This window comes from Podarcis filfolensis (assembly GCF_964270895.1).
Source record: "Podarcis filfolensis genome assembly, chromosome: 10".
NCBI lineage: Eukaryota > Metazoa > Chordata > Lepidosauria > Squamata > Lacertidae > Podarcis > Podarcis filfolensis.
In genome coordinates this window covers 66,546,941-66,570,389 of record NC_139612.1, presented here as the reverse complement: position 1 = coordinate 66,570,389, position 23,449 = coordinate 66,546,941, and the positions used below count along the sequence as shown (strand labels likewise).

Here is a 23,449-nt window from a genome sequence, read left to right as displayed (position 1 = left end):
CAAAAAAATACAAAGTTTACTAATGACTGGAAAAAATTTATGACATACATTGAAGGGAATTACAGAAGCCTAAAAACTATAACAGATCTGATATAAACCTTACGACGTGTAAACTATTAACAATTACTAGCTGCGAGGAAAATAAATTATGTACATTAAGAAGCCTGAAAGCGGGAGGGATGGAGGTCAATAGAGCGTAGAAGAATGATTTAAGTTCTTGAAACACAAAGAGATAATTGTGAGGATAAAGAATTGTAACGGAAATAGATAATACTTATGTTACGTTTAGACATTTGTTTTGTATTTTTCTTTCGTTTTGTAATTGTGAAGTTATTTCTTTCTCTTTTTGATTACCTATATGAAACTCAATAAAAAGAAGTTAAAAAAAAAAAAAACAAAAATCAGAAATTTGACAAACACAGAATAAATTCAATATTGGAGGAGGAGAGAGGCGGAACCACCATTCTAGGCTTAACTACCTAAATTCAAAGCAAAACAAAACAAGAGAGGGAGAACCTAAGATTCTGGGAAGAAAAAGTTGGGATATAATGCAATAAAGAAAGAAGAAGGGAAAGGGGAACTACAGAGAGAGTAAATCTTGTTAATTATCAGCCCTGCAGCTGATACGCTTTGCATTTAAAAAGAAAAAGAGCCTGTGTTGTAAATGCAAAGGGACAGCAGAATCGCATTTGGCCCTGAGCTAGCAGCAATAGTGATCTTACTCAAGATTAGAGTGTTTTTCAAAATGTTAAATCATTGGCACTGAGGCTAAGCAAGGAACCCGGGTCCCAGTGCAGTCTTCAGCACAGGAACTTGGCACAGACCTTTTCATGCCTGCCTATTCAGGAGACACCCCATTGAGTTAAATGGGCCTTACTGCCAGGCAAGGTGGTCAAGGATATTGCAGCCTGAAAAATCTTTTTAAAGGACGTGGGTGGCGCTGTGGGTTAAATCACAGAGCCTAGAGCTTGCCGATCAGAAGTTCGGCGGTTTGAATCCCCAAGACGGGGTGAGCTCCCGTTGCTCGGTCCCTGCTCCTGCCAACCTAGCAGTTTGAAAGCACGTCAAAGTGCAAGTAGATAAATAGGTACCACTCCGGTGGGAAGGTAAACGGCGTTTCCGTGCGCTGCTCTGGTTCGCCAGAAGCGGCTTAGTCATACTGGCCACATGGCCAGTAAAGCGAGATGAGTGCCGCAACCCCAGAGTCGGCCACGACTGGACCTAATGGTCAGGGGTCCCTTTACCTTTACGCTACAAAAGGTTGCTGCCATTGTAAGGGGGGTTAGAGGCAGCCCAAGCAACCTTTCCAAATATCTACCAAGTGTTTTGGATCTCCGGTTCCCATCAGCTGCACCCAGTATGCTCATACTGGATGGGACTGGAAGCAATCAAGCTGGTGGTGGCTGAAAAACAGCTTACAAAATCTCCCGTCACAGAATGCACATGCCCACACTAAAATGATACAAAAATACATATCTGTAGTGCTATCTGTAGCTTCACTGGCTCCCGGTGGAGTACAGGATCAGGTTTGAGGTGCTGGTTTTAACCTTTAAAGCCCTATATGGCCTAGGACCCTCGTACCTTCGGGACCGCCTCTCCTGGTATGTCCCATGGAGGACCTTGCGGTCTTCAAACAAAAACATCTTGGAGGTCCTGGGCCACAGGGAGGTTAGGCTGGCCTAAACCAGGGCCAGTGCTTTTTTGGCTGTGGCCCCAATCTGGTGGAACGCTCTGTCACAAGAGACTAGGGCCCTGTGGGACTTGACATCTTTCCGCAGGGCCTGCAAGACAGAGCTGTTCCACCAGGCCTTTGGCCAAGGCACAGCCTGACCCCCTCCTTTGGTAATCCTCACAGAACTCTAGCCCAATGGTTGCCATTAATTTGATTCTGAATTGATTTTAGAATGAATTGATTTTAGAATGCTGTATTACTTTTATTGTTGTTAGCCGCTCTGAGCCCGGCTGGAAAGGGCAGGATATAAATAAAATTTATTATTATTATTATTGTTATTGTTATTGTTATTGTTATTATTATCTGACCTCTTCGTTATGAGAATGTTAAAAGTGTGGAATGTGTGCTAGTAAAGTTCTCCGTTTTTTAAAAAAATAATATTTATTAAAATTTTAAAGATTACAAAAAAGAAAAAATAGAAAACACCATATTAAGCAAAAACAAAACATCACATCACAATAAGGAAAAAGGAGAAAAAGAAAAAGAAAGAAAAAACAGAAAAATAGAAACAATTAAAAAACGCAACAAACCTTCCCATAACTTATCTTTCATTTGCTTGTTTCCTTGACCTCCTCACACCTCCCTTTTTTGTATTCTAGTTTGGTTAGCTATTTCAGCAAATCCTTTCCATCTTTCCCAGTTTTTGTCCTATAATTTATCTTAATATAATGTAACTTTACTTTCCCTCCTTTCACCAATTAACAGTCTATTTTTACTTAATCCTTTATAACATTTCTGCTAAAACCACATTACTTCATTCCAACATCCTTCTAACATTCCTTAATTTTACAATGTTTCTGTAAATAAACTTTAAATTTCTTCCAATCTTCTTCCACCGACTCTTCTCCCTGGTCTCGGATTCTACCAGTCATTTCCGCCAGTTCCATGTAGTCCATCACCTTCATCTGCCACTCTTCCAGGGTGGGTAGATCTTGTGTCTTCCAGTACTTTGCAATAAGTATTCTTGCTGCTGTTGTAGCATACATAAAGAAAGTTCTATCCTTCTTTGGCACCAATTGGCCAACAATGCCCAGAAGGAGGGCCTCTGGCTTCTTCAGAAAGGTATATTTAAATACCTTTTTCATTTCATTATAAATCATCTCCCAGAATGTCTTAATCCTTGGGCACGTCCGCCAAAGGTGAAAAAATGTACCTTCAGTAAAGTTCTCCGTTTTCAAGTAAGTCGGAATTTATTTATTATTTTTGCAGTCAAATAAGCAGAGTTCCCAGGGGCCATGCAAACTCAATGTGCACCTTCAGTCTGTGAAAAGAAGAAAATGCTGGGAGGATTCCAGGCCAAGGAGAAAGGTTCTTTTCTCCTTTGCACATGGCAAAAGTCAATGAGTCCATTTCAAAGCTGATCAACGTTGCCTTTCCATGCTGAATTGATGCGTTAGTTCAGGGGCATGGGAGCGGGTGGCACTGTGGTCTAAACCACTGAGCCTCTTGGGCTTGCCAATCTGAAGGTCGGCAGTTTGAATCCCCTCGATGAGGTGAGCTCCCGTTGCTCTGTCCCAACTCCTGCCAACCTAGCGGTTTGAAAGCACACCAGTGCAAGTAGATAAATAGGTACCCCTGTGGCAGGAAGATAAATTGTGTTTCCGTGCACTCTGGCTTCCATCATGGTCCTCCATGTGCCAGAAGTGTCTTGGTCATGCTGGCCACATGACCTGGAAAACTGTCTGTGGACAACACCAGCTCCCTCAGCCTGAAAGCGAGATGAGCGCCACAACCCCATAGTCGCCTTTGACTGGACTTAACCGTCCAGGAGTCCTTTGCCTTTTTTTCTTTTCTTTTTTACCTTTTATTAGCTCAGAGTTAGGGAACCAGTGGTTCTTCAGCTGTTGGACTACAAACGGCCAATAGCCTTGGCCATGATGGGATGATGGGAGTTCAAGAACATTAGGAGGACCACTGATTCTCCATCGCTGAATTAGATACCGCATTAGAGAACCAAAAAGGTCTGGTTTCACCTGGAGAAAAACACCAATGGGTCAAATAAACTCAATGGCATTGCATATTAGAAGACAAAATGCCCGGCTCTTGACTCTCACGTTTTTCTTGTAATATGAATGTGGGAAGAAAAGGATGCATATGCAGGGGAGAATTGTTGAGCCTCCAGATTCTCTCCTACAAATCTCCCCAAAGTTTTCAACATTCACAAGACTGGAAATAGGCCAGAGGAAAATATTATTTGGAATTACGTACCTATTGTGTTGTACAACTGGGCAGCGTAAATTGATTCTTCATGCCCTTACTTACAGCCCAAAGACACAGATTGATGCATTGGAAAGATAAATCTATGTCTCCTTTTTGGTCAATGGATTTTGAGATATGACAAGATTCGCAACTTATGGACAGATCGCTTAAAAGTGTAGACTTTTTCTGGACAAGTATAATGACATTTGGAACATGTTTATGAAAAATATAGTAGGTTATAAACATATATGTATTTGGTTAATAATAACATTTATATGCTTATGTCCTAGGCAATGGTATTGTAGTAGTTTGCATATATAATGATATATATTTTTTCTTCTTCATCCGCTTTTTATTTCTACTTTATTTTGTTCAATTAAACCAAGCATGGCCAAAGTTGGCCCTCCAGCTGTTTTGGGACTACAACTCCCATCATCCCTAGCTAACAGGACCAGTGGTCAGGGATGATGGGAGTTGTAGTCCCAAAACCGCTGGAGGGCCAACTTTGGCTATGCCTGAATTACCGTATTTTTTGCTCTATAAGACTCACTTTTTCCCTCCTGAAAAGTAAGGGGAAATGTGTGTGCATTTTATGGAGCGAATGCAGGCTGTGCAGCTATCCCAGAAGCCAGAACAGCAAGAGGGATTGCTGCTTTCACTGCGCAGCGATCCCTCTTGCTGTTCTGGCTTCTGAGATTCAGAATATTTTTTTTCTTGTTTTCCTCCTCCAAAAACTAGGTGCGTCTGGTGGTCTGGTGCGTCTTATAGAGCGAAAAATACGGCAAACTATTCTCAATTTTTTAAAAAAGGCTGGAAATAGGACTGGATGAAATGGGAGGGGAAACAGACGGCGGCCAGAAAATCTGCTTCAGTGAACCTCAGAGGCAGCAACTGATCTAGCTAGAACTTCATGCAAAACAAATGTACCTCCGCTGAGCCAAGTCCTTTCCTTTCTGCTTGGGGGCATGCTAGAGGCAGGCTTCTCTACCCCAGAGGCATCTCACCTTCCCACTGATTTGAAATTCAGCACAAGCAAAATGAAAAACCACTCGGTTGACATGACAGATAAACATAAAAATCAGGATCGGCTGCTGCTCTGTGTCAAAGAACTGCAACTGTTAACAGCTGTCTGAACACCTGTCTACTGAAGAAGGAGATGTCTTATCGGTTTGTTGTTGTTTAGTCGTTTAGTCGTGTCCAACCCCATGGACCAGAGCATGCCAGGCACTCCTGTCTTCCACCGCCTCCCGCAGTTTGGTCAAACTCATGCTGGTAGCTTTGAGAACACTGTCCCACCATCTCGTCCTCTGTCGTCCCCTTCTCCTTGCGCCCTCCATCTTTCCCAACATCAGGGTCTTTTCCAGGGAGTCTTCTCTTCTCATGAGGTGGCCAAAGTCTTGGAGCCTCAGCTTCAGGATCTGTCCTTCCAGTGAGCACTCAGGGCTGATTTCCTTCAGAATGGATACGTTTGGTCTTCTTGCAGTCCATGGGACTCTCAAGAGTCTCCTCCAGCACCAGAATTCAAAAGCATCAATTCTTCAGCCATCAGCCTTCTTTATGGTCCAGCTCTAACTTCCATACATCACGACTGGGAAAGTCTTATCAGTAGGTAAGCTAAAGAAACTCAAAGTAATTTTATTGGACATTTTTGGCCTAGAGAAAAGAAGACAGGTGATAGGATAGCTGAAGGACTGCCACATGGCGGATGGAGCAAGCTGGGGTTTTTTGCTGTTCCAGAGAGGAGGACCGAAGCCAATAAATTCAATTTACAAGACAGGAGATTCCAACTAAACATATGAAGTTCTTTCTGGTGCCTGCTATAATGACTTCAAAATTCAGCGGAAGCAGACCACGTTAACAACAAACACATTACATATCTTTTCCCCCTTCCTGTGCCTTATCAATACCTCTGGTGTGCGAATTCAAACAGGAATTTGTATTCCCACGTTCCTCCGGCTTGAATTGCAAATTGTGGGTAAGCTCAGAGAGGGAGTGACTCTGAAGTTCCTTATCAGACTCATGGCTGCCTTTGCATTTTTGATAACCCTGCCCCAACCCACCCCAGTTTCTCCGCCACATCTGACATTTTCACACACAAAAAAACCCCTGGGACAAATTCTTGCTGACCTCTTCTTTATAAGATCCTAACAGTGACCACTGATTCACCACCTCTAGCATTGCTTCTGATACCTCTAGGTTTTGGACGGTACTTATAGGACGGTAAAAACAGCAATGTTGCTGCCTTTCCTCCTCTATGGGGCTGCACATTTTCTCGCGGCCGCAAAGGGAGAAGTGGTCCAGGATTTTAAGAACTGCCTCGAGTTCTTCTTGGACAAAATGCCCCCTGGAGAATCTCTGACGCCACCCAGAGAAGCCAAGATCTGCCAGTTCTATAGGAACGCCTATCGCTTTGCCACGATGTACGACCGGGAAAAGCGGATTCCCATCTACTCCGCTTACAAATGCAAACCTGGGAAGGGACACAGGTATCAAGGATGGATGATAGAGCCACAGGTAAGGGGACTTCTCACTTGCCCAATCTAAAAGGACCTTCCAATTTGCCACCTGTTTTTCTGCACCATATTTGGTGAGGCTCAGCTGACAATTGAATGTCGTCATCCCATCCCTGTGGAATTCCATTCAACAGAGCAGGTTCAGGGAACCAGTGTCACCGGTGGCTAAACTACAACTCCCATCATTCTTGCTCGCTAGGGCCGGTGGGAGTTGTAGTTCAGCAACACCAGGTAGCCCCTCTCCCAGGTTCACTGCTCCTGCAAGATTCAGCAGGTGTCTTCTATAGATTAAACATCTGCTTAAATATGTTTCTTTGCCACCAGGCTTAAGTGGCCAATGAAGATAAACATTTTCTGCGATAATTAGATGGGAATCTGTTCCAGTTCTTTACCTGATTTTATTATGTACGTATATAATTGCTATAAACTTATTTGATACACTTTATGAAATTGTGGTATACAACCGTTTTTTATAAACAAATGCATTTGTGCTTATTAGGTTGCTCCCAACTAGCTTTTACTCAAAGAGTAGACCCATTAAAATGAGCGAAACTTCCTTAATCATTGCAAGAAGCAGAGTTACAGGGAACCAGGCAGAGGGCCTTCTCGGTAGTGGCGCCCTCCCATTAGATGCCAAGGAAATAAACAACTACCTGACTTTTAGAAGACATCTGAAGGCAGCCCTGTATCAGGAAGTTTGATATTTTACTATGTTTTATATATGCTGTAAGCTTCCCAGAGTAGCAGGGGCAACCCAGTCAGATGGCTGGGGCATAAAGAATAAAATTATTATTATTATGCATGGTCACTGATTTCAATAGGTCTACTCTGAGTAAAAGTTAATGTGCAACCTATCATCACTGCTTTCTACACTATTCTCAGAGTGGCTTAGCAAACAATCCCTCTTCCCAGTGGGCTCTGGGAATTGTAGCTTTGGGAGGGGGGGTATAGGGGGGTCTCCTAATGACTCAGCACCTTTAACAAACTAAAGTTCCCAGAAATCTTTGCAGGAAATCAAGACTGTCAAAGTGACACGATAGTGCTGTATGGCGTGGATGTAGCCTCAGTCTCAAAGGTTCAGTTAATAATAATAATAATAATAATAATAATAATAATAATAATAATTTATTATTTATACCCGCCCATCTGGCTGAGTTTCCCCAGCCACTCTGGGCGGCTCCCAATCAAGTATTAAAAACAATACAGCGTTAAATGTTAAAAACTTCCCTGAACAGGGCTACCTTCAGATGTCTTTTAAAGATAGGATAGCTACTTATTTCCTTCACATCTGAAGGGAGGGTGTTCCACAGGGTGGGCGCCACTACCGAGAAGGCCCTCTGTCTGGTTCCACTGCATGTCTGAGCAGGGAGAAGTTGACATATTTTCCTTGCTGTTTTTCAGCTCGTAGACCCGACTTTGGGGAAAGCCATGGAAGACGAGCGTGAAACCAACGTCGCCGCCGCAGGGATTAAGAAGAGCCAGGCCACTTTCGACGATTATGCGCAGGCCTTAAGCATTGAAAAGGGGCACTTGAACCCAGTGAGCCACCAACCGGACGAGGACAGCAGAGCGGCCACTTCCACTTTGACCAATATTGTGCCCCAGTATAGCAAGCTCAACGAAGATGGCTGGGCCAACCACGAGAGCCTCCTCAAGAAAGAAGCCCAGGCTTGCCGTGATATGTACGTCCTCGTGGGAGCTGTGCCCGGAGATGAGTATATATCTGACCTCAGGGTCAATAAGCCCAGCCACATCTGGTCGGCAGCTTGCTGTGTGCTTGATAACCAGCACAGAAAATCCTGGGCTGCCCTTGCGAAAAATAGTGAGAATGAAGTCAAGGAATACAGTTTGGAGACCCTCCAGAAAATCCTAGCTGAACTTTATGGGAAGAAGAAAGTGGATCTTTTCAATGGTTCCTGTAACTAGTGTGCAGCTGGTTGCAGGGAGAGCTAGTTTTATCCCCAAGATAGAGGAAGGATGTATAAAATCATCTCCCAACCAGAGATGCTCACAAAGTCCTCTCACTGCCAATTCTGTTCACAGGTTGTGAAGTTCTTAAAAGAAATTGGTGGTGAATTGAGAAGATGTTTTATTTTTTCAGATCTCTTTTTTCAAAAGCTGTACACAAATCTTGTTAAATAAAATAAAAACTATGGCGTGTTTCTAGGTGGTAGCAGTTTTATTGTTGTTATCAACATTGCACTCTATAAATTCTGCCCATCTTGCAACACAATCCCATGTTTGGTTACTCAGAAGAAACTGCTGTTGTATTTGATGGGATTTACTTGTCCAGCCATTGGAAAACATCAGTACAGTGGTATCTCGGGTTACATACGCTTCAGGTTACATATGCTTCAGGTTATAGACTCTGCTAACCCAGAAATAGTGCTTCAGATTAAGAACTTTGCTTCAGGATGAGAACAGAAATTGTGCTCCGGCGGCACGGCAGCAGCAGGAGGCCCCATTAGCTAAAGTGGTGCTTCAGGTTAAGAACAGTTTCAGGTTAAGAACGGACCTCTGGAATGAATTAAGTACTTAAACCAAGGTACCACTGTATTCAGCAAGAATGGTTGGTCAGACAAAAAGTCTGGGACATGCTTTTTTTGAACATTTAGTTTGTCAGTACTGTGTGCTTGGGGAAGTGCTATGAAAGAGCAATTTGAAAGTATAAGAGAGACGTTCTTGTTATACCTGAATTGGAAAGGGACTTTGATATATATGTGACCCTGGTGGCTTTATAGAGAGGTTATATGCAGGTTTCACCCTTTTAGTTTTCCCTGGCAAAATGTGCTCTGAAATACTATAAGGACACCAATGACGCAACACTTTTTTGATGCAAATCTCTTCATTTCATGAGGCTGATATGTCTTATGTCCCCCAAATATTCTTCTTTTGTTAACATGATTTTCTCCCCCCTAGTATTAACACATTTAAAATCCAATTAAAAATATTTAAAAAGCAAAACAATAAAGCAGAAAAAATCCCCACCACCACCAATGCACTATTATTGTGTCATAGAACCATAGAATTGTAGAGTTGGAAGGGACCCTTCCAAAAGTCCAAACCCCCTGCAATGCATAAAACTCAACACGCAAGTCCCCCATCCAATTTGAAACCACACCAGACCCTGCTTAGCTTTGCTGAACATGCTGCACCACAGCTGCGGGATACACCAGCGGTAAAACACCAGTCTGGAGAGGCCCAGAAACCAGGCTCCTTCGGGTACAGCATGAAATGGCAACTCAGCAAGAGGTGCTTATTTTTTTTAAAGGCTGCAGCAGCCAAATAAACTGCTCCGTATCATCAGTAGCTGGCAAGCGAATCACTACAAAGGAATTTATGTCGCGAGGGGTCAATTTTGCGCAAGCTCACTGTGTTTAGTCAGTCTCGACTTCTGTTAGCTTCACTTGTGCTTCCTCAGGACTATTCGTACTCCTTCATCGGATCCCCTGCCCAGGGACCGAAGGATCTGGCCAGCTCCTGAATGAGCTCATCCGTAATCGGCCACCCCCAGGCTTTAAAGAAAGGGCCCAGGTCCTTCTTCACTTCTGCAGAGAAGCGTATTGCCCACTGATTCATCTTGAAGGTGTTGTCATTTGAGATGGAGGTTATCTTTTGGTACTCTGCGAAGATGCGGATGTAGGGGTCCCAGCCAAAAGCCTCCTGCAACTGAAGAAATATATACATATATGTTCAGTCCCTTTCCTAAGGACTTAAGAACAATTTCCATGCTGCATTCCCTGTCTCTCTGCAGGCTTATAATTATGCTACCAAAAAGAGTAGCAGTTCTGACCATTTCACCAGAGCCAGGGCTTTTTTGGCTGTGGCCCCGATCTGGAGGAACGCTCTGTCGCAAGAGACTAGGGCCCTGCGGGACTTGACATCTTTCCGCAGGGCCTGCAAGACAGAGCTGTTCCACCAGGCCTTTGGCCAGGGCACAGCCTGACCCCCTCCTTTGGTAATCCTCACAGAACTCTAGCCCTATGGTTGCCATGAATTTGACTCTGAATTATTTTAGAATGAATTGATTTTAGAATGTATTTCAATTAATTGATTGTGATTTTAAACTGTTAATTTTACTGTTGTTAGCCGCTCCGAGCACGGCTTCGGCTGGGGAGGGCAGGATATAAATAAATTATTATTGTTGTTGTTGTTGTTGTTGTTGTTGTTGTTGTTGTTGTTAAGATAGTTCCCATGGCTTCTCCCCACTCCTACTGTTGAGAACAAATGAGACTAGCAAGAAAAGGGCTCAGGATGAAGCCTGAGAGTAGCCAGGATTTCTGGGAGGGGGCCCAGGCCCTTTGTTAGGGGGGCAGCTGCCCCTCCCTGTCCCCTCCCCTTGGCTGCAGCTGTGGTATGTTGTGCAGTTCTTTGGGATCCCAAACACCCAACTGCATTCCCACTCTTTTTCCGGTATTCCTCCCTTCCCTACAACAAAAACAAAACAAAACCCCACCGATTTTTGTGACCACTCAGGACTCATCCTGACTTTGTTTCTATGCACAGGTCAACACTTTAAGGCTCTTCCCCCCCTCAAAAAAAACCCAGTTTTTTACCACTGCAAATAACACTACTGCTCCTTCCCACCGGAGGGTACCTATTTATCTACTTGCACGTTGATGTGCTTTCGAACTGCTAGGTTGGCAGGAGCAGGGACTGAGCAACGGGAGCTCACCCCATCATGGGGATTCGAACCGCCGACCTTCTGATCGGCATGTCCTAGGCTCTGTGGTTTAACCCACAGCGCCACCCGAGTTCCAGGGCAGCCGCTTATTTACCTGTAAGTAGGGTTCCAGCGCAGTCCACGCCGTGAAGTCCTTCAGTTGAGCTCCACCTTGAATATAGTCCTTCACCCTCTTCTTCCTCACATTGGGGTCAAGATCCGGGTGGGCTTTATCTCTTGGGATGTCCAGCACAGTTTCATTGACGTAGATGGACCAGAGATAGCAGGTGGCATCTGTGGTATGGGGTGGGAAATCCCACCCACTCCTCTGCTGGTTGTGACCCAGCTCCCGGAGAGCATCCCAGGCCCCCTCAGTGTACATTTGCATATTGGTGATCTTCACTGACACAGTCACATCAGACATGATTGGATAGCCGGCATGCATCCCACCTGCTGGGAGATTTGGGGGCAAGAGAGGCTCATAAGACAGACTCGTTCTTCCCCACAGAAGCGGAATAAATTCATTGTGGAGAAATCACATACGTGCACCCCAAAGACTTTAAAATAGATTGTATCGCAGTGGTTTATGTACACGTTGTATTTTAAAATCTTTACCGTATTTTTTGCTCTATAAGACTCGCTTTTTCCCTCCTAAAAAGGGGAAATGTGTGTGCGTCTTATGGAGCGAATGCAGGCTGCGCAGCTATCCCAGAAGCCAGAACAGCAAGAGGGATCGCTGCTTTCACTGCGCAGCGATCCCTCTTGCTGTTCTGGCTTCTGCGATTCAGAATTTTTTTTTTCTTGTTTTCCTCCTCCAAAAACTAGGTGCGTCTTGCAGTCTGGTGCGTCTTATGGAGCAAAAAATACAGTGTATTCCACCTTTGCAAGGGAACTCACAAAGGAACAGTAAGGAACAATACAGCCAGAAAAGTGTCACTACTTTGAAAATAACTGCGAGTTGCAAAAATATCAATGGTTGGTTGTTGTTTTTTAGGCAGTATCTCTGCAGTTTCAGGATACGGAGCTTACAAATGGGACTTATTCAAATTTCCAAAGAGATTGGAGTAAATTTATTGGCTATATAAGTAATAACTGTAGAAGTTTGAAGACATTAGCAGGACTGAAATAAATCTTACGACGTGGATTTGTGGAAAGGACAAGAAACTGTGAAATGTGGATTGAAAAAGAAAGCCTGTGGCCGGGAGGGAGGGAAGTCATTGCTGGGCAGAGCGGTGGAAAAGGAGTTGCGTAGATGAATATGGAAATTTATTGTTTGTTGTTTAAAGTGAAAATTTAATGAAAATGTATTTGGAAAAAACAAAAACAAATGGGACTTATTAGCAACCCCTGAAATAAGATGGTAAGATCTTGTTCTCCACTGAAAATAAAGGGGTAAGTTTTGTGCTCAAGTACTACTGCTAGGTGGCGCTGTGGGTTAAACCACAGAGCCTATGACTTGCTGATCAGAAGGTCGGTGGTTCGAATCCCCGCGACGGGGTGAGCTCCCGTTGCTCGGTCCCTGCTCCTGCCAACCTAGCAGTTCGAAAGCACATCAAAGTGCAAGTAGATAAATAGGTACCGCTCTGGCGGGAAGGTAAACGGTGTTTCCGTGCGCTGCTCTGGTTCAACAGAAGCGGCTTAGTCATTCTGGCCACATGACCCGGAAGCTGTACGCCGGCTCCCTCAGCCAATAAAGCAAGATGAGCGCCGCAACCCCAGAGTCGGTCACGACTGGACCTAATGGTCAGGGTCCCTTTACCTTACTACTGCTATGCAGGTTTTCAAATAATTTAACCATTATTCCTTCATCTCCCCCACCCCCAAAAATGGGAATTGTTTATGGGTGATATCTAGCTATCTTTTCACCAAAGCATGGATTCCAAAGATTCATTGTGGAAGCCATGCTGGTGAAAGCCAGTGTAAGTCTGCAGCTCCGATACATCTCTGAGGACATTTTTACAGAACTCACCAATTGCTTATTTAAAGACAGGAAGGTTGTGGAAATCTCAGTATTTTACTGTTTGCATCCATGCATATATGAACGGGTTTGTACTTACCACCAGATATTTGGACATCTTCCACTATTCTTTCTGGTCTGGGGAAAATGGGAGGGATGGCTGCTAACTTGGCCACTGCTTTCATCATCTCGCCCCAGATGATGAGCACGTCCTTTAGGTTGTCCATTGTACGGACATCTTGTGAGGGCACCGTGAAGATGATATTCTCCGTTTCTAACTCGGCCCAAGGAGCAGGGAAGTGGCGGATGTCATTCCAAGCAGATGGGCTCGTCTCACCTAAATGCAACATTTTCAAAAAGTGGTAATGCTGATTAACTGCATATCCCTGTGCAGAACAGGACGACAACAACAACAACAACATAGGATGGAGATGTTTTTGCCAGCGCATCCACCCTGAGAAGAACCTTGTGGGTGGTGAGCCTCAGGCGGTCTGATGGTGCATTCAGAGTAAGGGCAAATTGATCCGGGCGACTTTGCCCTTGCTCTGAATGGGTTTCATTTTGCATTTATGCATTTCAGGTGCTGTGTAGCATAATGCTCCCCAGAAAGGCAGCTTTCCCCCACAAAATGGCATGAAAGCAGCTGTTGATTGGTATGCAAATGGAAGTGAGCAAGGGAGTCTTACCAAATAAGTTCATTTCCAGGTAAGTGTGTTTATTTCACACCAAAACTGCCAGCTTGCGAAAACCTGGCTGGGCTCTAGAATTTGCATTAAAAGGAGCAAATGGAACAGTCAGGTATATAGAGCACTAGCAGATGGTGCTCTACCATTTACCCAGGGAGGAAGTGTTGTTCATTAACTCTTAAATGTGCAAGGACAGGTTTTTCTTCCGATAATGGGCACCGGGAAGCAGGGCGAGAATGGGCAACATCAAGCTGTGTGTTTTTGCCAGGCTTAGAGAGAACATAACGATGTGGTCGGGTTCCCACACATCTTAATTCAAACAGATTTCTGACCACACAACATACCGTATTTTTCGCTCTATAGGACACACCCAACCATAGGACGTACGTTGTTTTAGAGGGGAGGACAAGAAAAAAAATTCTCCCCCTCTCTGCTCAGCGCCCCTTCAGCGAAGCAGCAGGAGAAACGGAGCCCCTTCCATTTCTCCTCCCACTTCGCTGAAGGGGCGCTGCGCAGCTCTCCCTCTCTACTGAAGCCGGGAGAGTCTTGCTCTCCCGGCATTAGCAAAAGGAACCTGAAGCCTTTGGAGTGCAGCACGAGTTCCCGATGTGATCCGGAGGCTACGCGTTGCTTTCGCTGAAGCCTGGAGAGCGAGAGGGGTCGGTGCGCACCGACCCCTCTCCCTCTCCAGGCTTCAGCGAAAGCAACGCGTAGCCTCCAGAGCGTGGAGGGAGCGCTCCCTCTGCGCTTCGGAGGCTTCGCGTTGCTATCACCGAAGCCAAGGAGCCTGCATTCGCGCCATTGGACGCACACACATTTCCCCTTAATTTTTGGAGGGGGAAACTGCGTCCTATAGGGCGAAAAATACGGTATGCCCCCTGCCTCTTTCAAAGGTAAGCTGCCTTACCAAGCTTGAAATAAGGAGCCAGTGAAGCCCCTTCGACAGTGACTGATATGGTGCCCAGTGAAGACTTCTTTGGCAGCACAATGTATAAGAGGCCGCCCCACAAGCTGGAGACTTCCATTCTTTCACTCTTCACTTCAAACCTCCTCAACACTACCGGAGGACGCCGAAACTCCTCGGCGTCGCTCAGGTCATCGGAACCACAGTCAATCTGGACCTGGAGAAAAGGATGATGGATTCAACAACCAGGTGGTGCAAAACGTTAAGCCTCGAGGGCAGCGGTTTGCTATTGGCTGAACTTTTGAAGGCCCCATTTCTCTCCCGCTCTTTAGCTCAGGGGCTCGGCGTGATATGATTCATTTATCATCGCCCTGCATCCTCACCGCAACCCTGTGAGGTAGGATAAGGGCCTAGATGTGAGAATGGGCCCTTCTAAGTGAAGAAGCAGAGCCTGGTGAGTTGGGGGGCAGAGACTGGCATCTTGGAAGGTGTAGCTAGCCCAGGCATAGGCAAACTCGGCCCTCCAGATGTTTTGAGACTACAATTCCCATCATTCCTGACCACTGGTCCTGTTAGCTAGGGATGATGGGAGTTGTAGTCCCAAAACAGCTGGAGGGCCGAGTTTGTCTATGCCTGGTGCAGCCTGATGGTCAAATGGACTGCCCATCAGTCAAGAGACGGGGGCCTGGTTCTGCGAAGCTTGGCTCCCATAGAAATTCACCTGTTCTTACAAACCACCCGATGCTGCTCTTTTTCTTGTAGTTGTCACGATTACAATTTTTATTAACACTATTTTTTTACAGTTGTACCTTAGTTTTCGAATTTAATCTATTCCAGGAGTCCGTTCGACTCCCGTAACAGTTTGAAAACCAAGGTGCGGCTTCCGATTGGCTGCAGGAGCTTCCTGCAGCCAATCGGAAGCCGCTCCGAACGATTGGCTTCCGAAAATCGTTCAAAAGCCAGAAGAATGACTTCCGGTTTTCGATCGTTCGGGAGCAAAAACGTTTTGAGTTCAGAGGCGTTCGGCTTCCGAGGTTCCACTGTATTACCAATGACAGAAAAAGACATCTAAGCCATTTACAAAATATAAAAACATATTTAAAGGAGCAATGAAATAAAAAAAATCTATAATTAAAACACACGATGGAACAATCCCATGGAAATAATACAGTGTGCAGTAAAATCAATAAATCAAATTCCGATAGTGTTGAAATAACAGGGTTCTATTCAGCTAACTTTTGAGTAGCCCCAGGGTGTGTTTTTTTCAACCAGAACGTGCTAGAGCTCAGTCTCTGCACTTCTCATGTGGGTACCATTGCCATTAGAAGAGAACAAAGGTGTTCATGGTGAGTTCTGGCACCTCTTTTTTCTGGAAAAGTAGCCCTGATTAGCCCCATTGGAATTAATGGGCCTAAGTTAGTCACGGTCATTGATTTTGGTGGATGTATCCTGAGTAATAAAAGTTGGCTGGAAAACAAATACAGTGGTACCTCAGGTTAAGAATTTAATTCGTTCTGGAGGTCCGTTCTTAACCTGAAACTGTTCTTAACCTGCAGTACCACTCTAGCTCATGGGGCCTCCCGCTGCCGCCGTGCAATTTCTGTTCTCATCCTGAAGCAAATTTCTTAACCCGAGGTACTATTTCTGGGTTAACGGAGTCTGTAACCTGAAGCGTCTGTAACCTGAGGTACCACTGTACTCCTCCTAGGGAGGAGGGAAAGGGTCAAGTCTCTCCCCAGGGAAGTGTTTCCAAATAGCTTTTGTTGAGTATTCTGATAGTGAAATCTACCGGGAGGGAGAAGGGTTACCAAGAAAACAGCACAAGGGGAAATGATCAGCCACCCCCATTCCTCCCAGCAGCCTGGTCCCGATCCACTTGACAGAGATTTAAAGAGATGGAGGAGCTAACTGTTTCAACCCAGTTGCCCCCTCAAAGCTGTAGTCACAGCCCTGACTCTGAGGTTTAAAGAGCATCACCTGCAGCTGAGCAGTGATGGCGTTGGGCGGAAAGAGCAAAGTGACGGTCTTTGCCGGAGGAACATAAAGGCCGGTGCTTCTCCAGGCTTTGTCTCCTGAAAGGCCAAAACAAGACATGGAGGTGGATCATAGGCTGCACAGTTAATTTTTATTTTAATGGCTTACTGGTTTATTTAAGCAATGAACTGCTCCAAAGCAAACAGTGTCTCTTACCATCATTTGTTCCATTGATCTGAATGACTTGTGATGGCGCTGCAGGATACTTGGGAAGGTTTGGGCTCAGGCTGGGCACTAGGTTTTGGAAATCTGGAAGATTGTTGTAGAGCGAAAACGCCATTTGAATCAAAATGGCTTCATCTGTGCAGCTTTTGATTGGTTTGTCTGCACTGACCTCAGGAATCCCTCTCAGCTTGACCAGCTCCAGCATTTCCTCATGGACCGAGGAGAGAGGTGGAGAGTTGGTAGCTGGGATGCTCAGGAATGTGGCACAGTCTTGTCCTAGCTTCTTGAGCCATGAGGAATATGGAGGCTGCAGGTCTTGCTTGCTCCGAATGTGCTCCTTGAATTGGAAGAGCGCTTCCCGGAAGCGATAGCTCGAAGCAAGAACGCTGGCCTGTCTCGCCGGGTAGCTTTCGCTAGGTATGACCCCAGTGATCCCAATTCCAAATTTCTTCAGTATCTTGTTTCCTGGATACTGTGCAATGGCATGGGTACCAGGATGCTTGTCTTCCCAAAACCAAGCTTCTCCACCAATCAGGAGACCACCTCCTTCAGTGACAAACTCATGGATTCTTTCCTTCTCTGTGTCACTGTAAGTTGTGCAGCAGTACACGCTTAAGCCAGGCTTAAGATCGGTTAGCTCACAAGGGATCCCAGCCTGATTTAGCATGGAGTAAAGTTCCTTCAATTGGTCTCCGACACCAACTTTCCCTACCTTTCTATCAGTAACCCAGTCGATGGCATTGAGGAGGAAAGTTTTCATGGATGGTCTGTTGAGCATTCCTTCGTGGGAGAAGACCACAACACGTCCCCTGCCGTAGTAGGCGGCTCCAACAAAGCACTGGAAAGAATCAGTTATGCCCACTGGAAATGCCAGATTCCCATGGATAAGCAGGCTAGAAGGTCTCATGTCCTTTAAGTCAAAGTCGGTCACACCATTCAGAAGAATCTTCAAGTCACCCTCAACATCTACCTTGGGCCTGTTTACAAAAGAATGTAGTCATCCTTAATTATAGGATATAACTTTCCATGTGATTGGTGGAATTATCCTCCCCCAACTTCATGCCCTTCAGATGTTTCAGGCACTATTTACCATCAATCCTACTCAGCCTAGCCAATGACCAGGGATGGTGGATCTTCAACAGCTTGGGGCCCAAAAAGTATACATGCCCCCAACATTTTGGGAGAGGAAATCGGGACACACACCCCACACCATCCTGCCACCTTTGTGGAGAAGCTGGTAAAATGTGGCCCGGACAAGGTAACTGTTAGGTGTTGTAGCTGGTTGACTTGACAGAACCCAAAAAGCACTCATTAATGGTTCCTCATCATCCAGGAAAAAAAGTGATAAGGAATGCCACAGGGTTCTGTCCTGGGCTTCTTCTTCAATGTCTTAATAAGCAACTTGGATGAAGAAATTGAGGGGTTGCTTGTCCAATCTGAAGATGACACCAAACTGGGAGGGGGAGCTAATGCTGTAGAAAATAGAATTGGGATTCAAGAGGATCTTAACAGATTGGAGAACAGAATGAATTTCAGTAACCACAAATGTAACGTTCTACACTTTGTGTCAGAGACCGTGCTGAGGAGGGCTGCACTGAGGAAGAATGGTGGGAGCCACCCCCTCCCCCTGATCTTGAATCTTCCCAGGAGCAGGAGGGCAGTATAGATTTAGAACAGTGGTTTGCAGAGGGGCACAGTTCAGAAGGCAGAAGCTGGGAAATACTGGATGGGGAACAGCTAGAAGAAGAAGAAACAGTGGGACATAGAGAGGTAACAGATTCACAGTCTCTGGACAGCATCACCCCCATCTCCAAAGTCACAGAGAGCTCAGAAAGTGTCAGAACAGAGAGTGCAGAGGTTACAAATTCAGATTACAAGATATAGGAATGACGTAGATTAATAGGAGCGGAGTGGGAGGGAATGACCCTTAATTGGGAGCACCGCCATTTCTAGGAGATGTGTTATTTGTTCTCTTGCTGTTCTAACTGGTAAGACTTCCTTTCATTTGATCTTTTTATCTATTGCCACAGGGGAGGAAGCCGATTCTCCGGAGCCTGACACTTTGTATACTAATAGCAATGTCTAGAATTTAGACCAGTAGCAGAACAGCAACTAGGGCAGATCTCTCAGCACGTGCTGTTAAGCCCTCACTCCTGTAAGCAATTGTGCTGTAGCATTCTACACTAACAGGCTTCTGGATCCAGGGAACCCCCATGTGGAGCACATTGCAGTAGTCCATAACTATTACTTCATTACCATAATATTTCTAGACAATTCCATTATTGAAATAAGCAATAAACGGTGTACTTACTGGGTGATCAAAGGAACCTTTGGCATTTTCTCAGACACGGCGAAGGTCCCTTTCTCTACCATGTTGGCAGTGAAGTACACCCCAGAAACAGCGGTCACCAGGTTGCCAGGAAAACGACACAGCACGTTCTCCTTGCCAAGGTGCTGAGACCAGTCCCAGGCCTGGCCTCCAATCAGCAGCCCCCCACCTCTCTTTACGAACTTCACGAGGTCGTCGACTTGTGAGCCGTTGTAGGCAAAGATGCAGTAGACCCCAAGAGCGTCATCAAACCTTGTGACGGACTGCACTTCGACACCGCTACCAGCAAGCAGCCCGGAGAGGGCAGCCACGCTTTGATGGACGCCGATCTGCGCTGTCGGGGACGGCTTGAGCCACTCCAGGCAGTTCTTAATGAACGGCAGGAACTGTGGCATTTGCAGCAGGGCTTCGTGAGCCGTCGCCACAACCCGGCCTTCCCCATACTGAGATGCGGCTATCAGGACCTGCCCGCTGGTACTTACAAGCACCGGGAAGGCTTGGTCTCCCGTGAGAAGCAACTCACAAGGATCGAAGTTTCCCTGGACCTCAAAAGACTTATTGCCTTTCACCAGCAATGCATAAGAGGACTCTTGGAATGATGTTGTATTCCTGCACCAGAAAGAAACGATTCGCTTAAAATGGGACCGCCTCTCCTGGTATGCCCCGCAGAGGACCTTAAGGTCCACAAATGGCAACACTTTGGAGGTCCCAAGTCACAAGGTGGTTAGATTGGTCTCAATTAGAGCCAGGGCCTTTTCAGTACTGGCCCCGACTTGGTGGAATGCTCTGTCATAAGAAACTAGGGCCCTGTGGGACTTGACATCTTTCCGCAGGGCTTGCAAGACAGAGCTGTTCCGCCTGGCCTTTGGTTTGGACTCAGTCTGACCCTTATGTTTCCTCCCCTTATGGTTTTGATCTATGGGCTACTTTTAAAATGAGGCTGCATTTTAAATTGCATTTTAACCTGTATTTTAAATTGCCCCCCCCGTATTATGTTTTTACTGTAATTTTACTGGTGTTAGCTGCCCTGAGCCTGGCTCTGGCAGGGGAGGGCGGGATATAAATAAATATTATTATTAAATGCAAGTTAGCTTTTGCATCCAAACAGCACCAGCTACCCAAATTTCCTAATAAAGCCTTCATAAAAGGTATAAGGTATTAATTTGACCAGACTCATTAGCACCCTGCTCAATAGATACTTGATTATTTGGATAAAAACAGAAGAAAAGGCTGCTGGATCAGACCAAGGACCCTTCTACACCAGCAGCCTGTTCTCATAGTGGACAACCAGATGCCTGTGGGAAACCCAAAAGCAGGATCCGTGCATTCCAGGAACTGGTATTCAGAAGCACTGCTGCCTCAAACTGTGGAGGCAGAGCATAGACATCATGGCTAGTGGCCATCAATAGACCTACTCCTTGATGGATGAAGACACATGCAAGAAATTGACTGTAGCAGTGCAAATATCCAGAGTGTGGGGTCAGGTGGGATTACTATGAGGAATTACAAAATATGCATCAAGCCATTGTGTCCACGATGAATGCATTGTGTTGACTGGGTTTGATTCATTGACAATAATTTCTGATCAAATCCCACAACCCTCTTCTCTACTGCCCATTTCTCTTTCTTGACAAGTCACGTATGCAGCCCAGTTGCTTCACCAGGCAGGCATCCTGGGCCATAAAGATAGTGGGCAAGTTTATTTGATGTAGCTTTTCTGATATGTCAATCTTAGGATGTTAATCTTAGGGCCAGGAAACAGATCTCACCTGAAGGTGATAATGATCGCTGTCTTCCTGGCCATCCTTCTTATCATGTATATTGCTTGTTTATCACCTCCCGGGGTTGCCAAATGCACTCCTTTGTAGTTCTGTTTTATTTACCCCATGCTTAATTAGTTTTGGTAGTTCAACTTTGTCCCCACATGGGATTTGTTGAAATGCTCAGAAGAAATCTGATTGGTTCTTATGAACACACTGTAAAAAGTTCTTTTGTGAGTAAAACGACCTGGGCCGGAGGGTGGAGGCAGACACTATTATACGCACCCTTCCCAGAGTCTTGCTGGTTCAAGCCTCTGTGTGTATTCTTATTAATCAGAGATCAATCCTTCCTTTACTTTGGGAACGCCTCAACTGACTTTAAAAAATATGGTATGGATTTAAAATATGGTATGGATGTGACCTGCAAGGTTTAGCGGTAGCCTTTCTGCTTGCCACGTAGGAAAGATTGTCATCCCCTGCCCACCTCGAGAACATTAATACTTTTAGACTTGAATAATGTTTTAGAAAAGGATTAGCTTTCTCACTCTTTCTACACAAACACACAGCTGGGGAAGAGGGCCCTGGGATTTTGGCATTGGCAGGGCCAGCCCAAGACATTTTGGCACCTGAGGCAAAGCACAAAATGGCACCCGTCCCCTGCCAGGGAAGAAAGGCTGAGTGAAGATCTATATCAGAAACAAAGTGGGAATAAATATCTACACTGGAATCTGCTGCCCCTGTGCATCCTGCCACCTGAGGTGGTCGCTTCATCTTGCCTCGTGTGTGGGCTGGCCCTTGACATTGGTCATAATCTCACAGTGTGTCAGCGTCTCTTCCTCCCTTCCATTCCAACCTCCCATTCTTGATTTAGGCCAGATGTAAATTTTACAAGTGGGTCTCCCATCTCTTTTTGCACACCCAAACTCAGGGGGACTGGGAGAGGAGTTTGCTCAAAACTAATCTCATGACTGATCTGTACAGCCCCTGGTTGGGTTCCCTTGTCGGTCATCCTAAATTGTGACAGAACATTGGTGGGAGTTGGGCAGTAAATTCAGAACTAGGTAATCATCACGACCAACATCATAATTTAAATTTGTATATTGCCCTATACTCACAGGTCTCAGGACAGTTACAACATAAAATGGCCATAAAGGTAAAGGGACCCCTGACCATTAGGTCCAGTCGTGTATGACTCTGGGGTTGCAGCGCTCATCTCGCTTTACTGGCCAAGGGAGCCAGCATGCAGCTTCCGGGTCATGTGACCAGAATGACTGAGCCGCTTCTGGCGAACCAGAGCAGTGCACGGAAACACTGTTTACCTTCCCGCCGGAGCGGTACCTATTTATCTACTTGCACTTTTTGGTGTGCTTTCGAACTGCTAGGTTGGCCGGAGCTCACCCCATCGTGGGGATTCGAACCGCCGACCTTCTGATCGGCAAGTCCTAGGCTCTGTGGTTTAACCCACAGCGCCACCCGTGTCCCTAAAATGACTATATAGAACAAAATACAGAATAAAAACAAAAGCAACCCAATAAACGCCTCCCCCTTCCATGAAAAATAAGCGACAATGAAGAGGTATACTCACTCTGGGTTTGGGGGAACCTCTGGTATATTCTGGGACACAGGAAAGATCCCATTCTCCCCCATATTGGCGGTGAAGTACACTCCGGCTATTCCTATCACCCGGTTGCCAGGAAAAAGAGCCAGGGCCTTCTTGTACCCATGGTCATATGCCCAATACCAGGCCTGCCCACCTATGAGCAGCCCCCCGCCATTCTTCACAAATTCCACCAGCTGATGGGCTTGGCTGTCATCATAGGCGCTGGTGCAATAGGCCCCGAAGGTGTCAGAAAGGTCCGCATCCGATTTCACTTTGACATCATGACTGAGAAGCAACTCAGAGAGGGCCTTCATGCTATTGTGGACCCCTACTTCCGCTGTTGGGGACGGCTTGACCCACTCCAAGCTGTTTTTGATGAACGGCAGGAACTGGGGAAATTGCAGCATGGCTTCGTGTGCCGTCACCACAATCCGGCCTGCCCCGTACCGGGTTGCGGCTATTAGCACATGCCCCTTCGTACTCACAAGCACCGGGAAAGCTTCGTCTCCCGTGAGCAGGAGCGCGCAAGGGTTGAAATCTCCAGTGACGTTAAAAGGCTCAAGACCTTTCACCAGAGATGCGTAAGAATCTCTGGGCTCCATCTGCGGCGGTTGGAACGGTGGTCTACAGATGGAACTGGAAGAGAGAGAAATACCCACCACCAACAAATCGTATTGATTTGCCACAAACCATTTGCCACATTCATCCGTATAGTCCAACCTCGGTTGTTGAATGTAATCCATTCCGGAAGATCGTTCAACTTCCGAAACATTCGACAACTGAGGCGCGGCTTCCGATTGGTTGCAAGAGCTTCCTGCACTCAAGCAGAAGCCCAGTCAGATGTTCAAGTTCTGAGAACGTTTGACAATCAAGAGCATTTGCTTCTGGAGTTTTGGCGTTCAGGAAC

At 45.7% G+C, this 23,449-nt stretch overlaps 2 protein-coding genes across 15 annotated transcripts in view; one reads left to right on the top strand and one right to left on the bottom strand.

Moving 5' to 3' along the window:
* The window catches only part of LOC310743024 (endonuclease domain-containing 1 protein-like), a 162,082-nt gene extending 153,478 nt beyond the window's left edge, over positions 1-8,604 (top strand). For all 14 annotated transcript variants that reach the window (XM_083573081.1, XM_083573080.1, XM_083573076.1 and 11 more), the window contains 2 exons: positions 6,128-6,445; positions 7,846-8,604. In XM_083573081.1, the coding sequence (XP_083429207.1) occupies positions 6,128-6,445; positions 7,846-8,370 (843 nt within the window). In that variant the 3' untranslated portion in view covers positions 8,371-8,604. The remainder of the gene's footprint in view (positions 1-6,127; positions 6,446-7,845) is intronic.
* Positions 8,605-9,509: 905 nt separating this feature from the next.
* On the bottom strand, positions 9,510-23,144 carry LOC310742876 (TRPM8 channel-associated factor homolog; the record flags this gene model as incomplete). The annotated part of the gene is made up of 8 exons (XM_083572614.1): positions 9,510-10,113; positions 11,223-11,560; positions 13,168-13,401; positions 14,658-14,871; positions 16,632-16,726; positions 16,845-17,830; positions 19,165-19,791; positions 22,528-23,144. 8 exons carry the CDS (start codon positions 23,142-23,144, stop codon positions 9,868-9,870), a joined length of 3,357 nt encoding a protein of 1,118 aa, XP_083428740.1. The 3' UTR covers positions 9,510-9,867.
* Between the last annotated feature and the right edge of the window lie 305 nt (positions 23,145-23,449).